Source organism: Melozone crissalis, unplaced genomic scaffold (assembly GCF_028551555.1).
Source record: "Melozone crissalis strain CALT ecotype California unplaced genomic scaffold, PUWL_Pcris_2 ptg000006l_1, whole genome shotgun sequence".
NCBI lineage: Eukaryota > Metazoa > Chordata > Aves > Passeriformes > Passerellidae > Melozone > Melozone crissalis.
In genome coordinates this window covers 36,756,535-36,771,431 of record NW_026535784.1, presented here as the reverse complement: position 1 = coordinate 36,771,431, position 14,897 = coordinate 36,756,535, and the positions used below count along the sequence as shown (strand labels likewise).

The 14,897-nt window shown below is 44.7% G+C and overlaps 1 protein-coding gene across 4 annotated transcripts; it reads left to right on the top strand.

The window, feature by feature from the left end:
- The first annotated feature begins 4,038 nt into the window (after positions 1 to 4,038).
- Positions 4,039 to 9,822, top strand: NPY2R (neuropeptide Y receptor Y2). Of its 4 annotated transcripts, none has more exons than XM_054293597.1 (3): positions 4,044 to 4,114; positions 5,986 to 6,064; positions 7,118 to 9,822. In XM_054293597.1, the coding sequence occupies exon 3, from the start codon at positions 7,154 to 7,156 to the stop codon at positions 8,309 to 8,311; it is 1,158 nt and encodes a 385-aa protein (XP_054149572.1). In that variant the 5' UTR covers positions 4,044 to 4,114; positions 5,986 to 6,064; positions 7,118 to 7,153; the 3' UTR covers positions 8,312 to 9,822. The 4 variants fall into 4 exon arrangements, 3 of the variants coding, with proteins under 3 accessions (XP_054149571.1, XP_054149572.1, XP_054149569.1); XR_008484160.1 differs by lacking the exon at positions 4,044 to 4,114 and having other exon boundaries at positions 5,618 to 6,064; positions 7,118 to 8,370; positions 9,263 to 9,822; XM_054293596.1 differs by lacking the exon at positions 5,986 to 6,064 and having other exon boundaries at positions 4,039 to 4,114.
- Positions 9,823 to 14,897: the final 5,075 nt, after the last annotated feature.

The window sequence follows — 14,897 nt, the reverse complement described above, 5'->3', positions numbered from 1 at the left end:
CAGCTCTGCAGCCTTGCCTTGTGTGGAAACATTCTGAGCCCAGTCACAGCCTGTGAGCAAACAGCCAGTTGAACTGAGCCTTGGTGCTCTCGTTTTTGCACGAGATGCACCCAACTGTTTGTTTAACCAGCCCTGGCTGGGAAGCACTGCTGTTGGCAGCTCCAAGTTGTATTTGTACATGCCCACCAATACCTCTCATTACCTGCTGACTTGTATTTACCCCTAAAGCAGATTGATGGTGTGGTTTTGTGCATACAGTTACATTACTGCGTTTGAAAAAGAGAAATGAGTAGAATTGAACCAGTGAGAAAAGGGAACAACAGTTTATGACTGTATGGCAAAACGTTTGCGGATCTCTATAAGTAGAAAATTCACTCCTTAGCTATTGAAACACTTTTGTTCTGACCTTTTGAGTAAGAAAAGTCTTTTTTCTATATAATTTTACACCATATGATCTCTGTGTGGGTACCACATAACAGATTCATCACAGATATTTTTTCTCAAGGTCATTTTCCAGGGTTTTTTTCCCATTTTATTTTTAAGGGATTTTCCATGCTATGTAGAACACTTAAATCCCTGAAATCTGACTCACTCCAGGAAAATCTGTGTGAGTGAGGACTGGCAGAGTTTGGGTTGATTGAGTGGCAGGCAGCACAGCACTGCTTTTAAAGGTCAGTGATCAAGGGGCAGTGGTTTTTTTAAATTCAACCCTCACAGTAAATAATATAAGGGAAATTCTGTCTGGGGACATGAGATGGGACAGCTGCTGCCTTTCCTTGTTGATATTCATCAACAGGAAGAATATTTGTCTTATTTGCCATTTCAGCAAATCTGATGTTGGACAACTTAATTGGACAAGGGACTGGCAACTCTTTCCTAGTTCTGTGCTTCAAAAAAAAGTCATTACTGCTTCAAACCTGGCCACTACATACAGACCTTTATTTTGCTCCTGAGACCTGGTAAACTTAGGAGGAGCTGACATAAATGTTCATTGTTCCATCGGAAAAAAACCTGCATGTTGGACAGAATTTGACAAGACAATTGTCTAACAGTAAAGAGAGTTGAACAGAGAGTGCCAGAGGCAAGCTACGTAAATCGGATCTCTTACACCCTGCCAGACCTCCCTAAGTGGGATTTACAGCAGAAACAACATAAACCCAACAGCCTTTTTTCCCAAGCTGTTAAGATATGTTATCTAATTTCATCTTAGTACATATACATATTCACAGCAAAAGCTCATTTATAGACTTGCCTTAAATAGGAAGCTGAGATTTAAAGTTCATGTGGCTCATTTATTTAATGCAAGTCAGTTTGCGCAGTCTCGCTTCACAGTCTATGTCAAGACATCACAAGAGCGTAGCCAACAGGTTGGGAAGTGACTATTCCCCTCCATTTATCAGTTGTGAGACCACATCTGTGGTCACAGCTGGGTTCAGTTTGGGTCTCGTAGTGCTGGAAAGACATTGGTAGGCTGGATTAGGTGCAACAAAGAGACAGCAAGATGATTGAGTCTGAATTACATAACAAGCGGTGTTGAGGGAACCGAGTTTTGTTCAGCCTCAAAGAAGCCAAGACTGAATGGAAATCTAACTACTGTTCACAGCTACCAGGAGGAGCACAGGGCTAGGACAAGATGCACTTAGAACAAGCTGAAACATGGGAAAGTCTTTGATTTGATTTAAAAAAAAAAAATTGCCTTACTTTGAGAATTGTTGGTAGGATGGCCTCCCCACTGAGGGCAGTATCTCTCACTCAGAGATACTCAAAACTTTCCTGGAGAGGAGGCACAACCTGGCACAACCTGCTGCATCTAGACTTGATTTGATAAGGCTGGATGTGAAGATTTTTGGAAGTTCCATCCAACACATTGTTCCGTGATCCAATGACTCATGGCTTATCATGGTTTTTTGGTATGGAAATTTGAGTGCACACAAAGTATCCACAATAGCTTTGGAGGTGATCACCCAGCAGCTCATTTCATATTGAACAGCCCATTTGCTACTTGACTCTTTCTGCCCTTGATGTTAGTGCTTTCATGGCTTTTCGTTCAAGGCGGTGTTTATGGGGCCATTAAATCCCACTCTTCTACAAGCAATAAAAAACGCTGGTTTTTATTAGAAATGCATATCCATTAAACATTTCAGTTGTGGCTGAGCACAGAATTGCCTTGTAACAGGGAATAACACCTTCTTTCTCCAGCATGGGAAGCCAGCCTTTACCAGCAAAACAACCTCTAGGAAATTGCACTTCTTGGCTTCTTCCAGGAATCTGGAAGTAAGTAAGGAACAGCCTTCCCTTAGCTATGGAATCCTGAGCTGGGCAGATTATAAAAAGTTTTAGCATTTCACTATACCCTCCAAGACATTCGAAGTAGTCAAAGTTAGAAATGTTAAGTTAGAAGGAATGTGCAGAGTAGGGCAAAACAGCAATACCCTGAGATCAGTGGAAAGCCACTGCTGACTACTTGTCAGAGAAGGAAAGGAAAGGATTTCAGGCTGTCACAGACATGTATTATACAAGCGCTGTAATTACTAAAAGTCATGGCATGCATTTATGTCTGTTGAGAGATCAAAAAATAAATCCTACAATTGGATTGACTTGGGAAATGAATAAACAGGGGTAGGAGAATTGAAACTCCTGGCTCTTTATTTAGTCATCAAAGAAATCTATTTTGCAATAAGCTAGGGGCATTCCATTAACAGCCTCAGAAGTGCTGAAGGACTAAGAGCAAGGCCATTCCTGGAGAGATAGCCTGAATTAGTAAAGATCCAAGGGGGTTCACAGGACATGTTTTGAATTTCAAAAACAACTCTAAATCACTGGAGTTACTCCTTGGTGCTCCCTTAACATTCTCTGCTGTAGATAAGGGCATATTATTTATTGAGCGTTACCTTTGACAAGGGAAGTGCTTTTGTACCGAGTCTCCTTTTGAAGAAAAAGAGGGCAGAAAAGGGAAGAAAATGTTGCTGATCCCTAAAACTACCTTGAGTATGAGTGCAAATATACCGAAGTGACAGGAAGTAAAGGAGCATTCCAATTCGGGAGAACAGCTTCTGCAAAGTTTGGGAAGAAAATTGTTTGAGTATCAGTGCTAGCAGCCATAGAGAAAGCAAAGTCTCCTAGTTCCTATTCTAGGGAAACACAACCAGGGCTGAAGCACGTTTTGGTAAATCGGGTCTCCCAGATTTAGGGCACTGAGGAGACAGTCCCTTGAATGTCAGCTGGACCCTACCAGAGGCGCAGCAATGCTGACTGGCACTAGTTCTCTGTCAAGCTGGCTGGCAGGAGACCTGTTTTGAAAGGTCATTGGTATAGAACAAAATAAAAGCAGCAGCTGTTGTCTTTACCTTTCCAGCCTTGTAAATAAATATGAAATATTTTATTTTGTTCTTGACAGAATATGTAAATGCTTTATTCATCCTTACACCTGCTCTGGCAACAACCACATCTGAAGATCAGAAAATCTGTGCAAGCTGCGGTGCTTGTAAGCAAGGATTTCAGCAGCTGTTCGGAGCAAAGGCATCCTCTTTACGCTGCCCCAGAAGGCATCTCGGGCACTGGGAAAGCTAGGGAGCAGGCTCGGGTGTGCGGCACGTACACCGGCTCGGGTCTGGCACGACTCCCTCTTTCTCCAAATCCCTGCTTGAGGCCGGCAGCGCTGCCGCCGCTGGCTCCCGAACGCGGGGCGGCCGGCACATCCCGAGCGGGGGCCGGCCGGCACATCCCGGGCGCGGAGCAGCCCGCACATCCCGAACGCGGCACATCCCGAGCGCTGCCCGCGCCTTCTCCGCTCCCCGCTCCCCGAGCCCGGCGGGCGGAGCCGGCGCCGCGCCCCGCCCGAGCCCTTCCCCGGCGGCGGGGCCGCCCCGCCCGTGCCGCCCTCCCGGCGTGCGGGGGCCGCCGCCGCCGCCTCCAAACTTTGTACGGGGCGAGCGGCGCTGCGGCCCCGCCGCCCGGGAGGGGAGAGCGGCGGGAGCCGAGCCGGGCGGCGGAACCGGGGCAGCCGCCCCGCCGCGGAGCGAGGGCTCCGCTCCCCGCCCTGCCCTGCCCTGGCACCGCGGCTCCCGGGGCAGCAGCGGCCGTGCCGCGCTCGCCGGCTCGGGGCCAGAGGAAGGTAAGAGCGGGAAGGGGGACGGAGCGGCGCTCCCGGCTCGGCGCGGCGGCGGGATCCCCGCAGCGCCCGGGATGGGTGTCTGCCCCCGGGATGGGTGTCTGCCCCCGGGATAGGCGTCTCCCCGCCCGGGATGGGTGTCTGCCCCCGGGATGGGTGTCTGCCCCCGGGATAGGTGTCTCCCCGCCCGGGATGGGTGTCTGCCCCCGGGATGGGTGTCTGCCCCCGGGAACAGCGCACCGAGGGGCGGGAGGGAAGCGGCGCCGCATCCCAGAGGCGCGTTTGCTGCCAGCTGCGCCTCCGGCAACCCCAGCCCCTTCCCCAGCGCAGGCACTGCGGTCCTGATGGGAATGCTGCTTGCTAATGTAATCACGTATTCTGCCCTTTTTGCTTACTTGCTCTCAGAAGCCGTGTAAATCCTCTTTGGGCCTTTCTCGGCCGAAAGTTAGACGCAATTTGGTGCCTGACCATGAGGATCTGACTGCTGCGGGGGGGAAATGGGAAAAAAGCCCCGGTGTGGTGCAGTATGCAAGGTGTGCCAGTAACTGCTACCACCTGGAGAGTTTATCCCAAAAAAAGAGCAGAAAGGGTCCTGTCAAACACTACCTGAAATGTCACCTCAGTTTTATCCCCATTTTTTGAAAGCAATTGATATTTTGCCCACATAACTGTCCCACCAACCACGTCAAACTTGTCCAGTTTATTTCATCACTTGATGACACACAAGCTCATTTCTGTTTTAAACCGTGGTTGTCCTTTCTTTCTCCCTCAGCTTTGTCTTATTGACAAGACCAAAGCATCTTCCATCAGCCTGAATAGGGCAGTAACAAATAAAATAAAAGTGTCAGAGCAAGAGAACGCTTTGCTAAAAAGAAGGAGTTGCAAGAAGGAATCAACAGAAAGTCAGGGACTAGAGAAATGGGTGAAACTACTTTTGGGAAGAAAGGGAAGCTATGTTTTTTGGCCGAGATTGGAATTAGGGCGAAGAAGGGAAAGAATTTATATTTGTCAGCCCTCCCACCTTTCTACTGACGTGTAGACATTATCTGCACTGAAAAAAATTATGAGATTTTGAAGCATCTGACAGTCCTGGGAACTTACCAAATCGCTATTGTAATAATGTATGGAAGAGTAATTCATAGGTGTAGGAATGGGTCAAAGGAAAGTGCTCATCACAGTTCTCAACTTCTGCAAAGCCTTGACTGTGGAAATTGTGGTCTCTCACACCTCTAACCTGGTGGACTAAAGGTGTATTGATAAGGAATCCCTTAGGCTTAGGCTAGTAGCTGAGCACTGATTATGCTGCTAAAATCAGTGATGTACACTAGTATGAGCAGCTGGCACATCTCAGCCACGTGTCTTGTAGTGCTTCACCTCTCAGGCTTACACTGTTAATTGTTGAATAAATGTAGACTAAACAGTTCTGACCTGTTTAGCTGGGAGGAAAATGCCTTTCCACTCATGCAGTCGATCTGCTCCTTTTGCAAAATAGCTTGCCCTGAGAAATTCTTTGGAATGTTGTGCGGAATAGAAGCGAGCAAAAAGGGTTCAGTCTCCTGCTGGTAGCCAACACTCCTTTCTCAGTTTGGAAACCATACTGAAGGATGTCACTCACTGATGGGAACAGAGGTAGGGATGAAAATGGACCTCTGTTCCTCTGAAGGGACCTCATTTCCTCTGTGAAGTGTTTCTCTGAAGATGGAAGGAATTGAATGGAGCTGATCAAAAAAGAAAAGAATTTTTTAAGAGCCATGTTCACCCAAACACATCAATAACTGTTTCTTTAGGCAGACTTGAATTTGGGAAGGGCTAAGCAATGTGTAACACTCGATGGCAAGAAAGTGACATTTCTTCTCTATGCTTGCTTTCCTTAGGGAAGGTAATGAACGGGGAAGTCGAGTGAGTAACTCAGGGCTGCCTTTCCCCTTGGTGGCAAACAGGGGTGTTTTATTGGTAAGTTTGCTTGGCACTGGTAATTTCTTATTATTTTCCTAGGCCAAGGAAAGGCCAGGTTCTCGGTTCTTGGTTAGCATGCCCCCCATGCTTTGGGCAGTTTTCATGGGGACATGTACTTTTTCACATTGGACTGAAGTCCAAGTCAGCAACTGATTATAAACCATTCATATATTGTCCCTACCAAAGTCTTAGGGTAGCACAGAATTTGGCTCAGCCTGTGTAAGGAAGGAAAAAAATAGTGATTTTTATGCCAGTGGTGAAATTCTTACTGAGTTCAGCAGGGGAATGATTTGCTCTTCGCTATGACTGCAGTCAGAAATGAATGCCTGATTGGCAGCCTCCAAGGAGCTCTGTTTTCTGAAACATCACACAGAAAGGAAATATCATGTATAACTGTGTTTCAATTGTTTCTTGAATTGATTTCAGCATGAATAAGTTATGCAGTCATTTCAAAGAAATGCTATTATTTCCGTTCTGTTTCCGTGGTATTTTTTATTTGCCTCATGGTACCAACTATTGTAAAACAAAGTTTCTTAAAGAAAGATCCCAGCAATTAGTTCACTGATGTTAAGGAAGGGCATAAACCTGTAAGAATTTAGTAACTATTTAAAGGAAACACTTTTCATTAAGGAAAAGCTGGAAGATTATTATGCTAATAACAGTCTGGATGGTGCTGTTCCATGTAGAATTCCCATAGATTTTACTGGAAGATTTGTGCTAAATAAGCACTAGTTTTATGTAGTGGATTGTAAAAAAAATGATATGCTACCCAGCAGGATCTTAATCCTTCTGCATTTACTTAGGCAAACTTTGTCTTTGGAATGCTTTTGAAATCTGTTCCAATTTTCAGCAGGAGTCATGCCTAAATAATATTACTGGATCAGCCTTCAAAATGTAAGGGCAAGAGAATTCAAATGTATTAAGACAGATCTCTTAATCCTGCAATGTAGCATGTGGGTTAGGAAAGAGATGTAGCTTTAGCTCTCTGCTTCTTGTCTTAGCCCACGTGGACCAGTTTCTCCACTTGTTCTTGCACTGTTTTGTTTTCAGGGGCAGCTCTGTGGCTCAGACCAGGCTGCTGCGAGGATGGGGCCCCTGGAAGCAGTAGGTGAGGACAACCAGACAGATGAAATGAAAATGGAGCTGTTCACTAAGCTGTACTTGACAAGATACACCACACCACTCAACGAATTGGCTCTGGACCCTAAACCAGAACTGAAGGACAGCACAACACTTGTTGAAGTACAGATAATTCTCATCTTTGCCTACTGCTCCATCATCCTGCTGGGAGTGATTGGAAACTCCCTCGTGATCCACGTGATCATCAAGTTCAAGAGCATGCGCACAGTGACTAACTTCTTCATTGCCAACCTGGCAGTGGCTGACCTGCTGGTGAACACGCTGTGCCTGCCCTTCACTCTGGTTTATACGCTCCTGGGCGAATGGAAGCTGGGCCCGGTGTTGTGCCACCTGGTGCCCTATGCCCAGGCCCTTGCTGTCCACGTGTCCACTGTCACTTTGACTGTGATCGCTCTGGATCGTCACCGCTGCATCGTCTACCACTTGGAAAGCAGAATCTCTAAGCGGATCAGCTTCCTGATTATAGGAGTTGCCTGGGCAGTCAGTGCCCTGTTGGCAAGTCCTCTGGCCATCTTCCGTGAGTATTCGTTGATTGAGATCATTCCTGACTTCAAGATTGTGGTCTGCTCTGAGAAGTGGCCAGGGGAGGGGCAGCTCAACTATGGCACCATCTACAGCATCTCCATGCTCCTGATCCAGTATGTTCTGCCTCTGGCAGTCATCTCCTATGCCTACATCTGTATTTGGACCAAGCTCAAGAACCACGTTAGCCCCGGGGCGGGGAACGACCACTATCACCACCGGCGCCGGAAAACCACCAAGATGCTGGTGTGCGTGGTTGTGGTGTTCGCTGTCAGCTGGCTGCCCTTTCACACCTTCCAGCTGGTCAGTGACATTGACAGTCAGGTGTTAGACCTGAAAGAGTACAAACTGATCTACACGGTGTTCCATGTCATTGCCATGTGCTCCACGTTTGCTAACCCCCTCCTCTATGGCTGGATGAACAACAACTACAGGACGGCCTTCCTCACGGCCTTCCAGTGTGAGCAGCGGCTGGACTCCATCCACCCCGAAGTATCGGCAGCTTTCAAAGCCAGGAAGAAGCTAGAAGCTAAGAGGATTCAGTTCCCTGGGGACTCTTTCACGCAACCTACCAATGTCTAAGATGTCTGACTGTAAAGAAGAAATGAGTATGTTGTGGACAAAGGGATGAACCCATTTTGGTACATGCATTTTCAATGCATAGTTTTATTCATAAATGGTGAAAGAACAGTAGCATGAAAGTCAAGGCAGGTATTATGATTTGAGGGGAGTTGATTGATGCCAAGAGTATGTAAATATACAACTGCAAGGAAGTAAAAGGGAGAGGCTTAGTTTATGGCTGTCTCTAACAGGGTAAATATAAAACTCTTCCATCCCTCCCATATCTTCTTGTCAAGTCTAAATGACAAGTGCAGGGTTTTCTGGTTTTGATGGAGGAAGGCAAATGGCTGATTTGTAGCATAGGAATATTGGTGATGGGAGTGGGTAGTTTTTATATTTGATATGAAAATCAAGGAGTGCAGAAGTCTGCCAGGAGAAAGAAACATGTCTGGTGGGAGAATCTGTGTTGGTTAAACCTCAAACTTTTCAGGCCCCTTCTCTCCTACAGGCATGTTTTGCAAAGACAAGGGGATTAAGAAGAGAAATATGTTACTTCTTTTTGACTTGTGATAGACTATTTCAAGCCAGAGCATTTGAAATAGATTAGGTGGTGAAAACAGATGAGAAAAGAGAAACAAAACTCACCCAAATACTGGATTCAGTCAGAGGAAAGGTCAAGTTTCTACATAAAATGGAATGTGGGTTTTGGCCAATGGAATGGGGTAAAAAGTCATCCCTTAAGAATTGGAGTTTATGCTGGTGAGAAAATCACGAGCCTGTGACTTGATCAGTCATTCCCTGCAGATTCCTGCCTTTCATTCTGCTCTGGGAACAGCTCACAAATGCAGTGCTTCAAAGTGGCGTTTGAGGGCAGGGAATGCAGGCTCAGGTCTTCTGTGAGCACTTCATAAACTGCTAATATTTTCATTTTCAGGACCTGCTTAAATGTCTAATGTGTTATTAACTCCACAGGCTTTGAATTGTGGCTGCTTCTGCCTGGATAATAAAACAGCAGATAATTCTGATCCTCTGGAAAGGCTGCTAGATGGTAAAGTGCTTTTCCTTATTGTGGTTTTATGTCACATACTCATCTCGTCTCGGAGCTTTTTCCATCTTTAGCCTTTGTGAAAATTAAGAACATCTGAATGACTGTAACCTAATAACAGTATGCTATGTTTATGTGATAACTTATCAGTTATTCTGCATGCTGTAGTTAATAGTTAAATTCCTTTTTTGCTCAGGTATAAAATTTTAATCTGTTTACCGTGTTGTACACAGCAATGTTCAACTCTTCTGTGTCTTTGTTAAGCCTCTTTGAACTCATTAAAGAGATGAAGAAAATTTCAATCCATGTTTATTCCCAGCTGCCCTCTTGCTTATCTAGAATAAAAACAAGTGTGATATTTTCACTTGAAGTCTAGTTTGATGGCTACATTTCAGCAGCCTCATTTTTTCCTTGCATTTTTTGTTGTTCCTAAATTCATTATGTTCTCTCTTACAAATTAAAACCCAATAAAACTCAAGTGCTGAAATGTTTGCAATGTAATGAATGGTATCAGGTCGTTATCAAGTGGAGAAATTCGTCTTTATGTATTCAGTATTTGGCACCATCCTTTAAATACCCATGAAATCATTTGGACTTGGATTTTCATGAGCAGAAAAGAGAGGTCTAGAGAATTAGCTAGTGTTTACTCGAGCAGAAAAAAGTATCCATCATTCTTAAACAGTTGTACAAAAATAGATTAATTCTCCACCATGTTCAGGACATGATATTGCCTACAAGTTATTTTTATCTGAATATTAATAATATCCAAAATATAAAACTCTTATGGGTGAGGAAGGATTATAGAAGTGTGCAATTATTATGGACATCAATCACATGTATCACTTGACTCTGAACCCTTCATCAAAAGTATTATTACTACAAATAGCCTCCTTTATTTAAAATGCAAATGATTTAAAAGTTCTGTTTTCAACTCCTTTAAGCCTGTTAGAGTGTGGTGTATAGACAGTTTTGAAGTAACCATGACAGTGTGTGCAAAATCTACAATTGCCCGACTAATTCTCTGTAATTTTAAGTCTGCTTTACATCATCCTGTATAAGAGCAATTAATTACAAATAATCTTTCCATTTATTTCATGGCATCTTTATTTTATGGCTTCCTGAGCTTTCTCTGCAGCCATCGTGCTGAGCCAGAACTGGTGCACTAATTTACTGCATGGCTTTCCTCTCTGCCTTGGTCCGTGCCTGCTTTAGGGCAACAAACCCATGCTCAGTGTCCCACTCAAGGTGTGGATTTTCCCACTGGCACTTGAAGAAGGGATGTGGAAGAGCCAGCGCTGACTTGTGCCTCTTGCATGGCTTAATCCCTCCTGGGACCTGGCTCCTGCACGAGCACAGCTGCACACTTTAGTACCCATCACCAGGGATGTTCCTAGGAAAACACAGCATTTTATCATCAAAAGCAATGATGTAGCAATATCCCTCGGGATTGCCCCAAATCCCAGCTGTCAGAAGGATCTGGAAATTCAGGGTTCATCCCCATTTCCCTGTAAGGGAAAGTGAACCTGTAAGCAGTATCTGACCACTAGACGGAGAAGTCTGCAGGGGACACTCTGTTTTGCCTGAAATAGGAACCAGGATCCAGGTCTCCCCATTCACCTATTAGTGCTTTAATGATATTTTTAAGGCATTATATTCTTTTCCTGTTGCTTAGGTACAGGTTTCATACAAAGCCAAAGAATAACAGCGGCATTCACCCATTGCATAATTTGCTAGTGGGCAGCAGGGCATCCCATCCAAAAGGAAATGTCACCATTGGTTCAGAGCAAGAATTTGAACTAACGTAACTCAGTTCTCATCAGTGTGACCTAGCCAGCACACTGCAGCAAAGTATTTCTTTTTAGAGCTGTTCTATTGTTCAATTAAACATTGAATATCATGGTTTTATGGGCAGGAACTTATGACCTTTGCATGGCTCAGGTTCAGGGACAAGGATATCAGAACAGATACAGACAATTTAGGCCGGGCCTCCTCCCTTATTCTCCATGAGTACATCTACTATAAATTACTGCAGCACAGGCAGGATGAGCTCACTGCAACTAGCGCCATGCTGATCTTTGATATTACAGAAATGAGACCTATCCACCACATAGATGCCATCAGATGTGATGTAGGATCCTAGCTGGTCATCAATTTTCTCTTGGCCTCCGTGGAAGAAGATGTTTTGATGCCTTGCAAGTTTTACTGGCAGAAATCTGTCTCCAGTCTCTGGCAGCAGCGCAGTCCTGAATGGTCCCTCATTGTGGATATTCTCAGTTCAGCTGAAGAAAGAACAGAGATAATTTCTCCCAGGCTGAGTCTGGGAATCTTAGAGGAAGAATTAAAATCATTATTATCTCTCTCTCTGTGGCTGTTATAGATATGGTTCTCCAGAGTCTGCTATTCACAGCTCACCAACAGAGTGAGATGTTTCTACTTTGAGACCAATCCAGTATCACCTTAGCGAGTCACATTATAAAAGACCTGCTGCTTTCATTAAATGCCTTTCCTTCTGACCCACCTGAAGACTGGAGTCTTTCTTTCCCCCCCTGACTCAACAGCATCACGTTATTCCATAGGTGCAGCTGCAGCTCTGTACTCTCCCAGCTCCGGCTGGACACCAGGCAGCCCCAGCCTGGAGGCAGAAGAGCTGCACTCGTGCACTTTGCTGAGGCTGTCGTGCGTTTGCCTCGGAGGGGAGCACCGCGCTCTGCTGCTTCTGGACATTGCTAAAGTCACATTGCCTGCACAGGGCACAGCCAGGGGCTACAAGTGGAGAAGCAATCCCGAGTGAGCTTGCTAGGGTTTTATGGGAAGCCAGTGAAGATGAGGTTTTGGTAAACCTCACTGTTTTGGGGACAGTGCTGAACCCTCTCACTGGGCCCTGTGAGTAAATAGCCTTCACTGAGAATTGTGATCTCCACTCAGGGCTGCTGCCTATGACTGAACAGAAAGATTTTCTCAGATTGTTAATCTGATAAAAAAATAGATTTGAGGCCATAAGCAGGAGTAAACCCTGACAGAAAATAGGTTTTATATGCATATCTATTTATATATAAATTGTACAAGAGAGCTGTGCAAAAGTTATTCTGTAGAATACTGTAGAAAGTAGTTGTCTGTCTGTATAACCCTGCTTCTGTACAATGTGCAGTGGATATACATACCTTGTCAACATACCAATAAGTTAGATGACACTAAGAGAAATAACAGAATGGAAAATACTACCTGCATTTCATCAGTCAGATCACAAAAAATTCACTGAATTCACTGATTAGTATAATCCATTTCCTTGCTTCATAGTTTCTAAACTCTCTCCAGGATTTTCTTACTTTAATCCAGATCATGACCTTAAGGGATGAATTTTGCCTTTGGATACCTGAGTTATTTACCTAATACTGTCATTATAAATGCCACTCCACAATAGGGGAAACTACTTTGTGCCTAATTACAGGTTCTTTGCCCTGAAAAGCTACGAGATGTATGTAAATCCATGCAAGATTGGTTTTGCTAAAGACCGGTATACTGCACTACAAATGCTTATTTATGCAATCAGTAGTGATTTTCAAATTTCCAATTGGCTGTCATTTTAAAGGACATTAGTACAAGTGTAGTGAAGAACTTTGAGGCTGGTAAAGCTGGAGAAGTAAGAAAGTCACAGGATGGTAAGAAATTTACTGGATGAGCTGCTGCTTCAAGAAGAAAGAAAGAGAGAGCAAAAATGAGGCTGGTGAAGATGTCATTGATTTATAGACTTTTGTTCTTCCTTTAGTCAGGGCAGTGAGAGAAACGTGTAGAAATGAAACCAGGCCAAATGAAGACATATGTACGAGGGACAGCGTTGCCCAGGGAAACTGAGGAACTTTCAGAAGAAATTCCTGTGATTGTTTGAGCCTTAGAACTCACATCATGTTCTTGAGCCAGTAAACCCGGATGTGTACATTACTCCACCTAAATGCCATACAGCTGAACAGCTCTGTACTGATAAGGTATCAGGAGCAATGGATGTTTTATTAATTCTAGCCAGGATATGGGATGAATAATGCATACAAGCTCCTCATAAGCTCATTTCAGATGGGATATATGAAAAAATTGGTGCTTGCATTAAAATCTTTCCCTCTCAGACTTCATTGAGCTCCTGTGGAAGGAAGAGAGCTTCAAACTCTAAAACTTGAAGTCAGTGGAATTAGGTATCTGATGGATGGATGGAGGCACAGTGTAGCTCTAAAACATGATTATAATTTTTGTTTTGCTGATCTGCATAGCAGAAAAGGCTGTAGTTTGCCTCTTGGACCTGCAGCTGAATTGCACATATAAACTGGAGTTTATATGAAACAGACTTCTATTTGCATGTTTCACAACCCTCATAATCTACTAACTCTGCTATGGATGATATCTTCGACAGCAGAATCTATGCTTAAAAATTTATTAGGTCAAAAAATTTCTATCCCTTCAAGTTTGCACAGCAAAAGAGAAATTTAGGACAATTCTCCTATTTATTAGCATCCTTCAAAATCAGCTATTTGTAGCCAGCTGGATTTTAAAGTTTGTTGGCAGTACTGTGACTTAGAAATCTATTTAAGGTAGCCAAGCTGGTGAAACAGCCAGCCTTGCTCTTGTTGCACTCTGGCTTGGAGCAAGCCCATCTCAGCAGGGCATGGCTACAGCTGCTCCCCAAATCAAACCTGAGGCCTGGAGCTGCAGCTGAGACACCCTTTCTCAGGGGATTCTGAGGATTGCTCCCAGAATCCTGAGCTGAGCTGGGAAAATATTTTTCAGTTTTTCAGTACTTTGAATCTCGGTTTATGCTGCTGTGAGGACAAAGCAGCACATTGCATTTGGCAGCATCCTTCATCCTGGCTGCACTGTAAAGTAGACAGCTCCACAGGTTGTAAGTGTGCAAGTGCCACATGTCTGCTGCCTCTCCAGTTCAGCATAGCCCAGCTTCCAGAGAAGCTCTCAAACAGAGCTGACAGAAAGTGTTTCACAGGTGCCCTTGGACTGAGCACAGGGAACTCTCCCTGTCACAGGGAGACTGAGGGCAGTGAGTGATGACAGGGTTGCTGTGGCAATTCCCCTCAGGGAGCTCATCCTTAGCCCTGATTCAAACTTGCTCTTGTACCTCCCACTCTCTGGAACATTGACGTGGCCTGAGGCACCAAAAGCTGATGGCCACTTCACATTAATATGTGGAGTTAGTGGTGGTAGACTGGCACTTTGGTAGTGCATTTCTTCTCTGTGCCTCCATCGGCTGTAGTACTCATTCCAGAACTGAACTGGCAGGGAGATCCATGGGGAAAAATGTTTTACAGATAAGAAGTGTTAATGTTCTTGTACTGACACTAACACTGGCTGATGGGTGGTTTTGCAAAATATAAATACTTTAAGACAGAGGTGGGTGGTGCAGCCGTGGTGGGATGGGGGTGTGCAGCAGCAAACCTCTCCTCTGTCACCACAGCATGAGGAAGATGCACAGAACCACACAGAACTTGTTCAGGCCAGTATGATGTGCAGGAATCAAGACACCTCTTCCAGTTTAATTCCTGCTTCTGTAGGTGACAGGTGAAA